Source organism: Bubalus kerabau, chromosome 9, assembly GCF_029407905.1.
Source record: "Bubalus kerabau isolate K-KA32 ecotype Philippines breed swamp buffalo chromosome 9, PCC_UOA_SB_1v2, whole genome shotgun sequence".
In the NCBI taxonomy this organism is placed as follows: domain Eukaryota; kingdom Metazoa; phylum Chordata; class Mammalia; order Artiodactyla; family Bovidae; genus Bubalus; species Bubalus kerabau.
In genome coordinates this window covers 18,258,841-18,276,216 of record NC_073632.1, presented here as the reverse complement: position 1 = coordinate 18,276,216, position 17,376 = coordinate 18,258,841, and the positions used below count along the sequence as shown (strand labels likewise).

At 45.4% G+C, this 17,376-nt stretch overlaps 1 protein-coding gene and 1 long non-coding RNA gene across 3 annotated transcripts in view; one reads left to right on the top strand and one right to left on the bottom strand.

Annotated features, from left to right (window-relative positions):
• OGFRL1 (opioid growth factor receptor like 1) overlaps positions 1-4,729 on the bottom strand; it is a 16,682-nt gene extending 11,953 nt beyond the window's left edge. For both annotated transcript variants that reach the window (XM_055534782.1, XM_055534783.1), the window contains exon 1: positions 4,312-4,729. In XM_055534782.1, the coding sequence (XP_055390757.1) occupies positions 4,312-4,560 (249 nt within the window). In that variant the 5' untranslated portion in view covers positions 4,561-4,729. The remainder of the gene's footprint in view (positions 1-4,311) is intronic.
• LOC129619597 (uncharacterized) lies at positions 3,521-17,376 on the top strand. Its single transcript, XR_008697949.1, has 3 exons — positions 3,521-3,950; positions 16,348-16,395; positions 17,245-17,376. It is a non-coding gene; the product is annotated as an uncharacterized LOC129619597 (long non-coding RNA).

Genomic DNA, 17,376 nt, shown 5'->3' with positions numbered 1-17,376 from the left:
ACCTGTACGTGGTAGTTTACTTACACTTTTAAAATTCTAAACAAAATTCCCAGCCCCACGGCAATTTTTAAAGGATAAGATAGAAGTCAGTATAATCAGTTCTCATGCTCTTAACTCCACGTGCTATCATAGTGTACAAGAACATGCTTTGGGTCCAGAGTCACGCAGAAGGGCAAAGAAACTGCTGAGGAAGATGAAACAGATGACAAAGCTGAAGTCTGAATATTCATTAAGAGGTTCACCCACCTTTCCTCATTGGCCCCCGCCCCTGTCGGTGCTGACAGACCGGCATCCGCCAAGCAGTTTCTGAAGCGGCATGATTCTCACTATTACTACAAGTACAGAGCGACTTACTTTAACTCCAAACTAGCTGATGTTTAACAATAGCTGCTCCTTACATAAGCAAGGAAAAGCTTATATTCTGGTCTTCACCACACATTTCAAAATAGCTCTGCCTAGCAGGTTTCTGGATCTCTTTAGCCTATGCTACAACCCCATGACTCATCATCCCAGAAGCATAAAGTAAGCATTTTTCTACTTACCAGGCACATATATTATTTCATTTGATTCTTATAATGCACCTGGAAGGCCATCAGGAGTGCTTCCATCTTAGAAACAAGGGAACCCAGGCTTGGAATAAAGTTCAATAACTATCACCCAGAGCCCAGCAACAGGGCCAGACGGAGAACCCCAGGCTGAAGGCTCCAAGTCTGACTAATTGGGTCTGAATCAATTTCAGCTCCACCCAATGCGAAGGACTGTCATAGAAACCATGGTGGAATATCAACAGTTCAAAACTAGGAGTCAGGACACTCCAGCTGAGTCTTTAACTCAGCTGCTGACGTGTGAGGCTTTTAACTGCATCTTCATTTGATCATCTGCGAAATGAGGAGAATGACTCACGCCCTACCTATATTTCCCAGGGTTATGCTGAGAATGCCTGCCTCCTCCAGGCTCTAAATGCGCCAGCCTGCCAGCATCATCCGTGCTCCCTCCCCTTCCTGCTCCTCCAGGCTCTCCTCCCCACTCCCTTTCACCTGCTCAGCCACAGATTTTGTTCCTTAATATTTTATCACTAATTCCCGTGTCCCCAAAATTTCCCTGTTTTCTGGGTCATTGCCTTCAGCAAACATGCTGTAGTATCTCTAATCTTAAACATGTATCAACTAGGACTGACCCAAACTCCCCTCAAGACAGATCCATAGCTTTGCTCTGGTTTATAGCAAAACATCCCCAGAGAGTTGCCCATAGTCCCTGCCTGTCTCCCCTTCTCTCACAACCCACCCCAATCAGGCTATCATCCTCTGCACGCCATCAAAATGGCTTTTATGAACATCACCTAACACATTCCCATCTCACTGAGCAGCTTTCCCAGTGCTCCACCCAGGTGACTTCCCAGCAGCACTGGGCCAACTGACATGTCTCCTTCTGAAACACTGTCACACGCCACACCTGCCCCGGTTTGCTTCTGCTCCATCTCACTGGTCGCCCCTGGGCAGCCTCATCTTTGACTTCTCTCCCTCACATGGTCTCCATGGAGCAGTGCCCAGGGCCCGTCCACATTTCTCATGCTCCTTGATGACCCCAGATCTTCCCATGAATTTAAATACTTCCATTCTTACATGCTGACGATTCCAGTCCTGGACTGAGGCTTCACTCATAATGAACTACTCATCAACTCCCCTTGGATATTTTATAGGATATTAAACTCAGGGGGATTCTTGATTTAACCTCTGATGCTGCTTGCTACCTTAGACTTCCCCATCTTGGTTAATGGCACCGTCATTTGTCAAATATTCACTTGCACTAGGAATACAGCAACAGAGCTGGTGAAAAGTAGTTTTTCTACTTTTTAGCAGTCTAAAAAGTAGACTGGGTTAGAGTTTAAAGGTAGCTCCATTAGTTCTTGCAAATGACCATGGGGAGTAGGGAGCAGGTAAGGTGGACATTCAAAAGCAGCATTAAAGAGTAGACATTACATGGTGATCCTGACAAGAAAAATCAATCATTAAAGGGGAAAAGAAAACTTTGAAGCCATCTACCATTTACTGGGGTTGTGATTAACTGATTGAAACATGAATTATAAAACTGTCTCATATAGATGGACCAGGTTAGCTGGACAGAATCTGAGCAGGTGTTTTTTTTGTTTTGTTTTTTTGACATCCCAAACTTCTTCATTGAGATACAGATCAGATCAGATCAGATCAGTCGCTCAGTCGTGTTCGACTCTTTGCGACCCCATGACCGCCAGGCCTCCCTGTCCATCACCAACTCCTGGAGTTCACTGAGACTCACGTCCATCAAGTCAGTGATGCCATCCAGCCATCTCATCCTCTGGCGTCCCCTTCTCCTCCTGCCCCCAATCCCTCCCAGCATCAGTCTTTTCCAATGACTCAACTCTTCACATGAGGTGGCCAAAGTACTGGAGTTTCAGCTTTAGCATCATTCCTTCCAAAGAAATCCCAGGGCTGATCTCCTTCAGAATGGACTGGTTGGATCTCCTTGCAGTCCAAGGGACTCTCAAGAGTCTTCTCCAACACCACAGTTCAAAAGCATCAATTCTTCGGCTCTCAGCCTTCTTCACAGTCCAACTCTCACATCCATACATGACCACAGGAAAAACCATAGCCTTGACTAGACGGACCTTTGTTGGCAAAGTAATGTCTCTGCTTTTGAATATGCTATCTAGGTTGGTCATAACTTTCCTTCCAAGGAGTAAGCGTCTTTTAATTTCATGACTGCAGTCACCATCTGCAGTGATTTTGGAGCCCAGAAAAAGAAAGTCTGACACTGTTTCCACTGTTTCCCCATCTATTTCCCATGAAGTGATGGGACCGGATGCCATGATCTTCGTTTTCTGAATGTTGAGCTTTAAGCCAACCTTTTCACTCTCCATTTTCATCAAGAGGCTTTTCAAGTGGAAGGGAAAAACAATGAATTTGCAAGGCAAGACAACCAGCTGCTGCTGCTGCTGCTAAGTCGCTTCAGTCGTGTCCGACTCTGTGCGACCCCATAGATGGCAGCCCACCAGGCTTCCCCATCCCTGGGATTCTCCAGGCAAGAACACTGGAGTGGGTTGCCATTTCCTTCTCCAGTGCATGGAAGTGAAAAGTGAAAGTGAAGTCACTCAGTCGTGTCCAACTCTTCGCAACCCCACGGACTGCAGCCTACCAGGCTCCTCCGCCCATGGGATTTTCCAGGCAAGAGTATTGGAGTGGGTTGCCATTGCCTTCTCCAGACAACCAGCAGCAGGGCCAAACTGACAATCAGGTCTCGGGTTCTGCAGCAGGTGACAGGCAGACTTGGGTCTGCACGTCTCTTTCCCTGGATGATCCTGGGCAAACTTCTCTTTCTAGGCCTCAGTTTTCTCCAAAACGGGAGTTCAAAAGAGCTACTGCCACCACACTCCACTCCAAAAATTGCAGTTGGAAAGAACATGTGTATAGCACAGAGCCTGCACAGTTTGCTGCTGACCCAAACAGATGATTGTCAAGATGGATGAGGCAGCCTTCCTGTAAAATATACCCTCTGATTCCTCTGCTAGAGCCGAGAGACCTTGGTCTCCACTTCCCACCCTCTTCCCCTCAAGGCCGAGGAGGAGGGCCTGACCCAATACCCCGGCCTGTTAGAGCTGAGCCAGGCGCCCTTCAGAGGCTTGGCCATGCAAGTCCTCCCTTCTAAAGTTTCCTGATTTTTCAGTCCATTAGAGGTTAGAAGGGTTACTAACCTCTCCTCCGAACTGAAGGAGGCAGATGACTTCAGCATATCTGGATCAACAAGTCTTCTGGATGAAAAAAAAAAAGATGTTTGGAGCATGCCCTGAACTCCTGGGTTAGGAGGCCTGACTTGGAACTCTGGCATTTTCACGTCGGATGGGCACCTTCCAGAGATTCCTAAAGGCTGGAGACCCCGCTTCAGGGAGAGGGCTCGCTGCCCCCACCTCATTCTAGGTGATTTTTTTTTTTTTGTTAACCAATAACACGCACTAGACAGGTTTTCACCATCCTCTATTCTCAGGCAGGTTACCCCCACCCCGCCTTCCATCACCCGGCTGCGCTGCGGAGGCTGAGAAGACACTCCGCCAAGTTAGGTTCTGCTCGGGGTGGCGGGGGGACCCTCCGGCCGGTGCCGCGCTCAGGCCCAAGGCCGTCCGCGGGCGGCCCGGGGCGACCCCAGCGCGCAGGGCCTGGGTCCCGGGGCGGCCGCAGGAGGACGAGCCGCCGCGCCCGCGCGCGCCCGGGCCCTGCGCGCTGGGGTCGCCCGCGGCCGCCCCCCGCCCCACCCCGGCCCGAAGCCCTGGCGGCCGCCTACCTGCTCTGCGCCTGCCGCCTCGGGGTCCGGCTCCGGCGCGGGGCCGGCGCGGGGCCGGCCGCCGGCTCGCTCCGGGGGCTCCTCGGGCTCCGCGGGCTCTGGGGGCTGCGCGGGCTCCCGCCCCGGGCCCTCGCCGCCGCCCGGCCCCGGTTCCTCGAGCTCGGGCTCCGAGTCCGTCTGCCAGGTGGAGTCGCAGTCCTCCACGGTGGTGGGCTCGCGCACGCTGACCCCGCCGAGCAGGTTGCCCATCGGAGAGGCGGGCGCGGGGCGCGGCGGGGCTGCGGGGCGCCGGCTCCGGGCTCCGGTTGGCGGCGGCGCTAGGGCCCGGGCAGGGCCGCGGCCGGGGCGCTGGGCGGCACCTCGGCGCCCGGCCCGCTCTGCCTGCGCGCGGCGAGCAGCGGGCGCAGGGCGGGGAGGAGCCCGCGGCCCCGGGGCCGCCGCCCGCGCCCGAGCCCGCCCATCGCTCCCGCCTCCCGGCCCGGCGCGCGCAGCTCCCGCCGCCCTGCCCCTCGGAAAGCCCTCTGCCCTCGGCTTCCGACCCTCCCCTGGCTTGGACCGGGGTCAGAGGAGGTGTCGCCGTCTGCGGGCGATTCCCGTCCGCACCCCGCCTCCTCTCCCGGCCGGTCCTGGAGGGAAAGATGGATTGGCCGCGGCAAGAATTCGCAGCTGCTGGGAACCGGGCAGCAAACCCGAGCTACGGGGACTGCGTCTGGGCTGACACTCGCAGCGCCGCGGACACGGAAAGTCAAAGCTGTAGCCACCTCATCCAGGCAGCAAAAGCAGCGAGAACCACCAGACGCTCACACGCATCCGTGCATGGTTTCGCTAATACCCACTCTGCATCGGTGCTCGGAATAGAATAAAAACTCAGGAAGCTTGACCCCTTGTCTGTTTGAAATGGGAGGGACAGCCAGGGAAAGGGTGTCATAGAAGTAATTAAAGCGGTCTTCCCTGGTGGCTCAGCTGGTAGAGAATCCGCCCGCAATGCGGGAGACCTGAGTTCGATCCCTGGCTTGGGAAGATCCCCTTGGTTCGATCCCTCGGTTGAGAGAAGGGAAAGGCCAGAAATATTCTGGCCTGGAGAATCCCATGAATAGTCCATGGGGTCGCAAAGAGTCGGACACAACTGAGCCGCTTTCACTTTCACTTTCAAAGGTAAAACAGCACAATCTGATAGAACGAGTGGCTCCTGTTAACTTTGTATCATGACCTTCCAACTAGAGGCGACCACGCCTGCACACCCTGTCTGCTGACCGTGGACTGAAAAAAAAAAGTCCAATGTATAAGGCTAAATTGCTGTGCTTGAAATAAACAGCTTCTTTCTAAATGTTTCGTGATGTAATAGGAGACTGCATCAAGAATGATGGGCCGCTCCTAGGGCGAGAAGAGGTGACAGGATGTCCATTCCACGGGCAAGTCAGAATGGCTTCTCTTCAAGCATTGCAACTGCGGCTCCGCCCATAATCAGTTTCTGACCTTGGCCAGGTCACACAGTTACTTTAAAGCTAAATTTCCTCGTCTATAAAATAGGACCTGAGTCTCTCTCCCGCGTCCCTTGTAGCCCTGACTTACTATGATCCATGAGTGACCTGAAAGTAATAGACACACAAACAGACCAGAGACATAAAAAGACTTGTTGGTCGTAGGGCTTAGTGAAGGAAAAATGGGCAGCTCTAGGATCTGGGAGTTTGGCGTCGTCTTCCACTGGCAGAGGGCCAGAACGTGGCGCAGAAGTAAGTGGTGTCCGTCTAGCCATGGGCATCCTAGAAAAGAAAGTGTAGTGCCAGTTGCTGCGCCCGGGTGCTCCGGCAAATGGTCTAGAGGTGTGTAAGTTAGAATTGGCCTCGTGTTCGTTGCGCTCCTCCCATTGAGAGGTACAGTCTAACTCTCCACCTTTTGAATTAAGGCTGACCCCAGTGGCTTGCTTTGAAAAACAGAATATGGAGGATTTTCCAGAAAATCTGGAATTTACAAGATTAAGGTATAAGGAAACTCGCGTCTTCCCCTGAGGCCTTGGGAACCTACTCTTGTGTAGCCCTGAACTGACATTTAAGAAGTTCTCCTCCCTTGAGACCACTACCGGAAAGGCCACCCTATCTGTCTTCTGGTCACCATTGCCAGCTGGAGGTCCTACCTTCCAGGGTCCCCTGCTGCATCCTTCTGGGTTTTATTAGCTCCTCCAGACTTGCCCATCTGCCCGCTGACCTCTTAGTGACCTCCACTGATGCCATGTGCAACAAAGGAACCACCCAGCAGAGTCTTGCTCAAATTCCTGACCCTCAAAATAGGAAAAACAGTAAAGGGAAAACTATTTAAAGTCACTGAATTTTGCAGTAGCCTGTTACACAAATGAAGGCACAATGAAAACACCTGTAAAAGCCTGTATATATTTGTATATATAACTGCTGCAATTATGTCTTTACCTTTTCCACCACCTTTTGGCAAATGTATCAGTTTTTATGGGGCTATAGATTTTGTGCCATTGTGCAATGTGTTTTCTAAAGGATGTAATTTACATGAACTATTGCCAAAAACCTTAAGTAGCGATTTTTAAGTTTGGAAGCAATGCTTGATCACATTGTGTCCAATATATGTGTTTAAGAAAGTTAATTCTGGAGGTCTCTCATCTTTTAGGTTCTGTACACAAGAATTACCCTACCTGAAAATCTAAATTTTTTCATTATTCCTAACTTTGACAGTATTTAACATTCCTTCATTGACACCAAAGAAGCATGTCTTTGTTTCATAGGAAAAAAATTCAACACTCGTTGCCATGCACATATTAATTTTTAATTGACATATATTAACTCTAATCAGTATTCACCCAGTGAATCTCCAAAGAATATTGAGTTCAGTAATTAAATAAATATACATGCAATGAGGAGAAACTGTCATAATGGCCTGTAATGGCTGACTCCCTGCACCCAGAAGCTGTCCTAAGCTCTCCAGATACTACAGCCGCGTTTCAGTGCAGCTGTTTCCCACCTTGTCACGGTTTCAGCCATGTCCTTGAAGGGTGAGGCGACGATCAGGGGGACCCACTACTTCAGGATCTAAACTTTTTTGACTAGAATCCAAGACATATGTGCCATAATTTTTTTTTTTTAATAGTGAGTTGTGTCTTAGGGACTTTAATAGAGAAGGTTTATTGTTATACATTTCCTTTAAGAGCTTTTCAAATAAGGAAAAGGCAGACCAAAGGCCATTTTATCTAACCTCAGGAGTTAATGTCTCAGTAGCTCTTGGGAACTGAAGACCCATGGAGGAAAAATAATATATATGTTATAAAAAAAAAAATCACTCTCTTTTAACAAAAGCAACTCCATTGCCATTATTTCCAAGGGGACGCTTTTTGTTTTGTTGTTTTAAGAGGAAAGATCTTCCCTGGTGGCTCAGACGGTAAAGGATCTGCCTGCAATCCAGGAGACCCGGGTTCAATCCCTGGGTGGGGAACAGTGCAGGGAGAAGTAACTGACATCCTTGGCAGACCTGGGAAGTCAGCTGCCCTGGCTGTGTCCATCATGTGTCCTCTGCAGCCATTTTCAGGCCGCTGGAGTGTTTAGCTAAAGTCCCAAAGTATGAACACAACATATTCAAGGAATCTAAGAAGCAACGGATTCTATGATGCATCTTATTCTAGAGATATTTAGATGTGAAGAGCTGTACATTCTACAATTCATGCATTATGATGGTTTGCTAAAAGAGAAGTTTAACATTTTTAAAGGACTCATTTATTTCTAAGAAACAGTTTGCAATTCAAAGGCTGACTGTAGATCCATATCCTGTACTGAGTATTTTCATAGCTTAAAGCCTTCTGTTCAATCACAGGAAAATTATTAATAAAGCAAAAGTAAATGTTCATAGAATTTATGAGTGTTTAATTAGTGTATAATAAGATATCAGTGAAGGCAGGTTGAAATTAACCTGATAAGAATTTGGTAGTAAATCATCATTCCCATGAATATGCAAATAAATTCAGCCTGTAGACTAAAAATAGAGTCATGTTTAAATTTAAAAAGTAATAACATTTGTTCAATAACAGTGATTGGAGTCTTTAGTTGAACAAGTCAGCAGCTTTTAAACCTATACTTTGGGTTTTCATTTCAGACACTGTACTGAAAATAGAAATGAAAAGATCTTTTCTAGCTACACTTTAAGAAAACAAAACATTCAAAAATGTTTAAAGAAAATTGGCATAGAAGCTATTAAATATAGGAATTTTTTTACCTCAATCAAAAAAGGAAAAGAAATTTTGCCTATCACCTCCAAAGTTATTTTTTATTTTCCGTGAATAAAAATAGATATGTAGCCCCCATATTTCCTTTTTTCAATTATTACCAGTAAGTATTTGTTATTATTTTATATAATTCTTGTTTGTAGCCCTTTAAATTTATCTGATCACCTAAAAACACTACAGCGACAGTAAGAAATGGGTATGTAAACACATTCTGGACTGTCTACCAGATCAAAAGGACGCTTGTTATTAAATGCACAGCTGGGGAATGTGTGATTCTTGTGGGTTCCTCAGAGTTTCTGCCCTTCTCTTTTACAGTTACTGTTGGCCTTATGAAAAGACTCCCCGAGGCATGCTGTAGGGGTGGGTCTCCTCCAGGCTTCTCAAAGCCCAGATGCCCCTGGAGGACACAGCAGAACCAGCAGAGGTGCTGTCACTGAGACCAGGGACACGCAGAGAGGCTGCAGGGAGACCCGAAGGCAGGCATCCAGTCTAGGCCAGGCCTTGAAGGCAGCCTCAGTACAGCAGAGGAACCAAGTCTGGCTTCTGCCCAAAGACGAGTGTCTTCAAGTCTTCACCAACCGCAGACTGCAGACTGGCCTCCCAGGAGATGGCTGTGCTGTTTGCGAGGTTAAAGAGTCACTTCTAGACTCCATTGGAAGTCCGCAACTCCATTGGAAGAGAACTTGGGCCTGGGTGTTGGTGGCAAGGTACCCTCCATCCAGATGGCCGTCTCTTCAGAGAGCCACAACAGTTTCTTCCAGGCGTCAGAGCTCACAACCGCCTTTAGATGAATGCCTAGGGAGTAGCTTTGTCTCATTGTTTTCCAATGGCTAATCGTGTACTCTGCCCAGTTTCCAAGATGGTTCTGATGATCCTCACTTCTTGATATTCAGGCCCTTGCAAAGTCTCCTCCCATGCCAGACGCACACTGCCATGTGCGGTCAGTAAAATACGGGGACAGGATAGCATGGGACTCCTGAGGCTAGGTCACAAGAGGCTCTAGGGCTTGCACCCTGACCTGTAGCACTTGCCTGGGGGGAGGCCACCTGTCACATCCTAATGATGCTTAAGCAGCCCTGTGGAGAGGCCTACAAGGAGGGGAACAAGGGACCCCAGCCAAGAGGCAGCACAGACTTGTCAGCCATGTGAGCGAGCCTTCCTGGATTCTTGGCAAAGCAGAAACCATGAAGAAAAATAACAAGTGATTATTGTTTTAAGTCACTAAATCCTGGGGTGATTTATTACAAATCATTGGAGTAACTGGAGCACCGTTGCTGAGTCACACCAGTCCCCAGCTTCATTTATGCTGCAGACTTTTCCTGAGAGTCTATTATATGCCAAGCCCTGTGCTAGGCCGGGAGCCAGTGGATGCTGTACACCCCTTGGGAACACAAATGAGGAGTAATAAGTGACCACAGAAGATCTTAAGCAAAATGCTATGGGAGTCCAGAGAAGAGGTGACGCTTGTCTTTCCTTCATCAATAACAATTATTCATTCTTTCAAAAAATAATGTATTGCATGCTTTCTGGGAATCAGTCACTGTGCTCCGTGATAGACACTGGTGGAAACATCCATTCCTGCTCTCAAGGCCAACATCACAGGCAGAGGAACATCACAAGAAAGTGGAAATGGGGTAGTTGAGTTTGGCAGGTTGTGACTTCAGTGAAAGCAGTTTCTGCAGAATGGTGAAAACAGACAATAGAATAAAAAAAGGAAGTTGAGACTGCTGGCGTAGAATTTTTTTTTCCCCAAAACTATTAGTGGCAGAGGAACAGAATGAGGTCAACAGCTCGGTTCTCCTTCCTGCCTGTACCCTGGTTCCAGCTGCTCTGCGGGTTTCATCCCCATGCTGGTCTCTGTCTCCTGTTCACAGTCAGCAGGCTGAGATGATCAGAAAGGTTGATTGGCTCTTACTGTGAGAACTTCCCGGGAATGGGGGAGGGGAAACAGGCAGCATCTGCAAGTCTGAGATGCCACCCTCAGCCCAGACCCAGAATCTCTTAACTTGTCAGCATCACCCAGTTGACCTAGCTTGAGGGCATTTGCTCATTACCAGGACTCTCAAAAGATTATTCCATAAACCCAGGAGGCCTGTTCTTCGTTCTCACAACTGTAACTGACAGTTCTAGCATATACCGGTGTCTGCCCACCAGGCCTGGTGAGTGCTTCTCAGAATTCATAGGTTGACGTCCATCCCCTAATGTGATGATACTGGCGGGGGGATGATACTGGGGGTTGATTAGGGGATGAGGGTGGAGCCGTAAGGAAAGAGATTAGTGCTCTTCTAAAGGAGACCCCAGAGGGCTCTCTGGCACCTTCTGTCATATGAGGATACAGTAAAAGATGGAAGCTTATAAATCAGGAAGTAGACCCCCACCAGGTTTCAAGTCACACCTTGATCTCAGACTTATTAGCCTCTAGAACTGTGAGAAACAAGAGTCGTGTTGAGGCTTGTTTTGTCATAGGAGCCAGCACTTACAGAGAGAGTAACCATGAATCAGGACAGGGACACTGCGTATTGGATTCAAAGTCTGAAGCCTCTTCTTGTGTGTGATGGGGGCACAGCGGGACACCTTCTAGTCCAGGCACTGTTCCGTTAGGCCTCTGTGCCTCTGGGACTCTGGTTCTATCTGAAGATCCATCAGTGATTGAATGATCCACTGTTCATAGGTTGGATTATTCAGGGAGGCTATTCCAAGTCTCTAATGTGTGCGTGTGCTAAGTGGCTTCAGTTGTGTCTGACTCTTTGTGACCCTATGGACTGTAGCCCACCAGGCTCCTCTGTCCATGGGTTTTTCCAGGCAAGAATACTGGAATGCATTGCCATTTCCTCCTCCAGGGGATCTTCCCAAGCCAGGGATCCAACCCACATCTCTTGTGTCTCCTGCCTTGGCAGGTGGGTTCTTTACCACTAGCACCACCAGGGAAGTCTCTCAGGACCCATTCAAACGGGCTCTAGCCAAGCTGAATGCCTGCAGGAGGGCTGGAGGCCCCCTGCCCTGCCAGCTTCTGGGTTTGGGGAGCTCCAGGGTGGCTGGGAAAGGGCAGGACTCCTGGGGGTGGCAGTCATGACTGTCTCAGTTTTCAGCTCCTTACAGGCTGACTGTCAGCCTCTCTTGTGTATGTGAACACTTTGATTGGGACAGACTCCCTCAGAAGTCTTCGTCTTTGTGGTAATTGCTCATTTCAACCCAAAACTATTCAATGCTGAATCAAAATGTGGTTCTCAGAGGAAAGCTCAGTTTCTAAGTTCTTGAAGATACACCATTGTTGCCCCAGGTATTATTTCTAATAAAAGGCAGCAAATTGCAATGGGTGGATATTTTTGTTCCTCAGAGCCCTTCACAGTAGGTGACATATTATAGGCACTTTTAAATGTTCTCTGATGAGTTATTAGGTTAATGAACAAACAAGACTAACCCAGTAACAGCATGTTCCTTCAAACTGATATCTATGACTTTCGTCAAAACTTGTTACAAATACAGTATTAATACCAAGATAGCTCACTGGTCTCCTTCTCATTGGGAACCCTTAGCGGTTCATGGATTTCAACAGTCATTCAATACCTTCAACTACAATACATTCACACATCACGATTGTAATGACATGATATCTTTGCCATTACAAAACACACAAAGGAGTGATTTTTGTTTTGATTTTCAAAAGTATAACAAAAATTAAACGAAGCATAAACATTTAATGTGTCTTGCTATAAGTTGATCATTCAGAAATCCTTGGAGGGATCACAGAGCCCAGTCTAACCCCAAGGACCAATGAACCACAACTGCTTAATATTTTTAAATGTATTTTTAAATTTTGAAATAATTATTACACCATCTTGTCATTTTTCCTCCCAAAGTAATGGCACAAATCATCGGTTGTGACTAACCTCCTATTCATGTAGCACTTCATCTAGCAATCCATTTAAGTGGAAACTTTCTTCTCTAATTTCTTCTTTTATGTTTTGTAAGATAGAAGGAACAAAAAAAAAAATCTCAGAGTGTAATAGATTTCTGGGCTTGCACTTTGGAGTCATGGAAACCTATATGGAATAATTCCCAAGACAGCATTTTCAAAGTTCTACCATAATAAGTAAAATGTCATTCCTAGGAATTTATAGTAGACACCAGTCAGCCTCCACTGTCTTTAACCCCTGATACAGGAGTTTCTCAAAGAATATTAATTGATGGTGGCAGAATACTACATGAACTGTTTTAAGGTGAGAAGAAGTCGCCAGTCCAGGTTTGATGCACGATACTGGAAGCTCGTGCACTGGGACAACACAGAGGGATGGTACGGGGAGGGAGGAGGGAGGTGGGAGGAGGGAGGAGGGTTCAGGATGGGGAACACGTGTATACCTGTGGCGGATTCATGTTGATATATGGCAAAACAAATACAATATTGTAAAGTTAAAAAATAAAATAAAAATAAAAAAGGTGAGAAGAAGCAAACCTAGGTAAACTCAATAGAGGAAATCGATCTTGAAGTGTTAATTCCACTTATTAAGTCAGTTATATCCTACAGTATTTCAGTAGTCCTTCAGAAGAATGTAAATGCTCTAACAGTTTTACAGTTTGGTTACAAAGACAGAGGTGAAGATTGAGGTAGAAAATAAAATGTTGCAATCTCCTTCCTGCCAAGTCCTAGGGGACCTTGATTTAATTCCTCCCACTCTTCTTCCAAGGTTGTCTGTCTCTCCCACTTTACTGGCACTCTCTCTCTCTCTCTCTCTCTCTCTCTCTCTCTCTCTCACACACACACACACACACACACACACACACACACACACTCACAGGTCTTCCTCAGCTTCAGAAAAAGTCATAAACTTAAGCAGATGCTGCTGTGGATACCATCCTGGTCTTCACCTTCCATTCACTACCAAACCCCTCCACAAATGCACATGTTTCCACGTCCTCATGATTCATTCCCTCCAAGGTGGTATTCCATTCCCCACCACTCCACCAAAATTGGAAGAAGTCACTGCAATAAGTTTTGAAATCTCTGTGACAAGTCATTCTGCTCGCTGCAGTGACCACTGGTATGACCTGCTCCATCTTTACCCGTGTTCAGGATCCCCCCTGTCCAGGCTCTCCTCAATCTCCCAACCTTTCCTTGGCTGCTGACTCTTTTCTCCTTATACCCACTCCCTTAAGAAAGTCATCAGCTGTCACAACATCAGCTCAAAAAAATCTGACCTCTCTGCTGAGGGCCACCATTCTATACCTTCACCTTTGTCTTCTCATGAGGGTTCTATTGTTGTTTCAAAAGTAGAGAAAGAAAACTGGTATTTAATTTTTTTTTAATTTTTCACAAGTTGAACTCTACTGATCACTTCTTCCTGAGTAAGTTACAGGTTTGTTTATGAAAACCAGAGACACAAATCTAGGGAGAGGTATGACAGGAACACATGCGTTGATGAAAAGGCTACATTTTGTGCCCCATTCACTGCCATTTGCACTGAACGTGTACTTCTCAAGAGGAGCAATGTAATGAACATGTAATTCATGTCTCTGTGTATATCACAATACCCTAACTGACATATTATGCATGATTGCTATGTCTCTAGACCCCAAGACCATCCTATACTTCTGTACCTTTGAATGATGAGAACATAATCCTATGGGATACTTTCCACCATCTCAAATTCTCAGCGACATTTATCTGAAGAACAAGTGTTGAGTATCAGGTGCTGTACTAGGGGCTGGGACACAAAGATGAATGACCCACAAGGCCTGCTCAAGACATCCTAATTTAAACTCATGACCTTTGTTTTCTGAAACCATAGACTGTCTTAACTTTTCACCCAAGTTAAAAATCTTGGCCTCATACTTGATTAGTTCATGCTTATTTCTCATACTGATAAATCTTCATATTGGGTTCATTTTTCACTTTAAAATGCTTGCCCTCTCCATCTATTCCTTTATGTTTCCATAACCTAGTGTCACAATGCTAGTTTAAGCTCCAGACCCTGCAAGCCTGGATTTAATAGCCTCTCAGTTGCTCTTTACCGTTCTACACACGCCCCTTCTTCTAACCCATGGAGTATATCATTGCCAGAATAATCATCCCTGAGAGTCCATTTAAAGATCCTTATTCCCTGCTCATCTGGCTAAGATGGGCTCTTGACTTTGTTTACCTGTTTATCTCTCATTCAAGCTGAGAGATTTGGTCCATTTGTCTTCTCACGGACACCTTGGGTTAGTCAATGAATTTTTAGGTGTGAAACCAAAAACACAATTCATAAAACTTTTTAAAAGCCATAAATTATTTTTGGTCAAAATTTAAAACTTTACTCTGAAAATGATTCTGTTAGGAGAATTAAGAGACAAGCTACATATTGGGGGAAATTGTTAGTAAATCATATATCAAAAAATTACTTGTCTATGGGATATATAAAGAACCTTCAAAATTAAACAATAAGAAAAGAACCACAATTTTTTAAATGGGCAAAATACTTGAATAGGCACTTCACCAGAGAAAATATACAGATGGCCAAAAGACACATGAGCACATGAAAAAAAAAAAAGTTCCATAACATTAGCCATTTATGAAAATGCAAATTAAAATTACAATATGATACCATTACATGCATGCGTATGTGCTAAGTCGCTTCAGTCGGGTGTGACTCTTTGTGACCCTGTTGACCAAAGCCCGCCAGGCTCCTCTGTCCATGAGACTCTCCAGGCAAGAAAACTGGAGTGGGTTTCCATGCTCTCCTCCAGGGGATCTTCCTGACCCAGGGATTGAACCCCCGTCTCTTATGTCTCCTGCATTGGCAGGTGGGTTCTTTACCACTGGCACCACCTGGGAAGCCACCTACCTACTTGGGAAAGTAGCAAAAAAACAAAAAACAAAACACTGACAATACCAAGTATTGAGGATACAGAGCAGCTGGAGCTCTCACATATTGCTGATGGAGATCCAAAATGAAACAAGCACTGTGAAACAAGCTGGTAGTTTTTTTATAAAGTTAAAAACACACTTACCATATGATCCAGCAATCCCATTTAACCTAGAGAAATAAACACATATTCACAGGAAAAAAAAAAAAAGCTAGCAACTTTATTCATACTCACCAATCTTTTAAAAATGTTATTGGAGTATAGTTGCTTTATAACATTGCATTAGTTTCTACTGTATAGCAAAGTGAATCAGCTATATGTACATATTTATCCCCTCTTTTCTGGATTTCCTTCCCACTGAGTAGACAGAGTTTCTTGTGCTATCCAGTAGTTTCTCATTAGTTACCTATTTTATACACGGTATCAGTGGTGTAAATATGACTATCTCAATCTCTCAATTCATCCCAACCCACACATTCCCCTTTGGTACCCATACCTTTGTTCTTTACATCTGTGTCTATTTATTTGTAAATAAGATTGTCTATACCAATTTTTTCAGAGTCCACTTTCATGTGAAAATATACAATATTTGTTTTTCTTTTTCTGACTTACTTCACTCTGTATGGTAGTCTCTAGGTCCATACACGTCTCTTCAAATGAGCCTATTTCATTCATTTTTATGAATATTCTGTTGTGAATATTCCATTGTGAATTACTCCACAATGAGTAATATTCCATTGTGGGTGGAAAGAACCCACATGCCATAGCAAGAGACATAATGATGCAGGTTCGATCCCTGGGTTGGACAGATCCCCTGGAGAAGGGAATGGCAACCCACTCCAGGATTCTTGCCTGGATAATTTTGTGGATAGAGGAGTCTGGCGGGCTACAGTCCATGGGGTTATAAGGAGTCAGACACAACTGAGCGATCAATAACTTTTTCCCTGTTTTCACAGGAAGGAAGAACAGATGAGGAGCTGCAGGAGCTAGGGGTGAGGGAAGTGGTGAGTAGAGATTGTATTAATATTAGAGAAACTTTGGCGGTTATAGAACTGTTCTCTGTCTTGATTGGGTTAGTGATTATTTGAATCTATACATGTATTAGGGCTTCCCTGGTAGCTCAGTGGTAAAGAATCTGCCTGTAATGCAGAAGACACAGGAGACACCAATTTGATCATTGGAGACACCAATTTGATCAAGAATACCCTCTCCAGTATTCTTTCTGGGAAAACCCCTTGGACAGAGAAACCTGGCCGGCTACAGTCCATGAGGTCACAAAGAGTCAGATATGACTATGCACGCACACACAAACACGAATTAAAATACATAGAGGTGGATAGCAAAAGAGTTATTTTATGGTTTTTATTTTTATGGTTATTTTTACAGCTTAACAGAATTTTAATAGCGATAAAAATAATAAAAACTTAAATTTTGTGCCTACATATAATTCTAGTGCCATCTCAATTGTTATTTAGGTTATTTAGAATGTTTTTCTATTTAAAAAATAAACGTGTTTAGTACCAGGTGATACAGATAGCAGAAAAATCTCTATGAATTTTCTTCTACAAGTCTTCCTAATACAGAGACTTGCACAGAGTTGAAAATCACAAAATACCACCCTTGATCCCCAAAATGAAGATATCAAGATTTTCCATAAAAACTCAATATATACTTCATATCTCTAATACACCTTACTCTTTGTAAGAATTCAGTATGTATTTATTGAATACATTTGAATTAATCTACTGCAGCCACTAAAAAGCTAAATAAACAATGTAAATCGAATTTGTGGGGAAAAAAACAGGCCCTAATATACTGAGGGAGAGTCCATCACCATGGTGACTGTTTTCTAGATGCCAAAGAACCTTCCACAGTCTTCCTGGTCAGCATGTAAAAGAGACACGGATAGGACTCTTCTTCAGGATGGTCCAGTGAAACTACAGCCAAACCTGCCTGCTTTGAGATGGACATGCCCGATGGAGGCC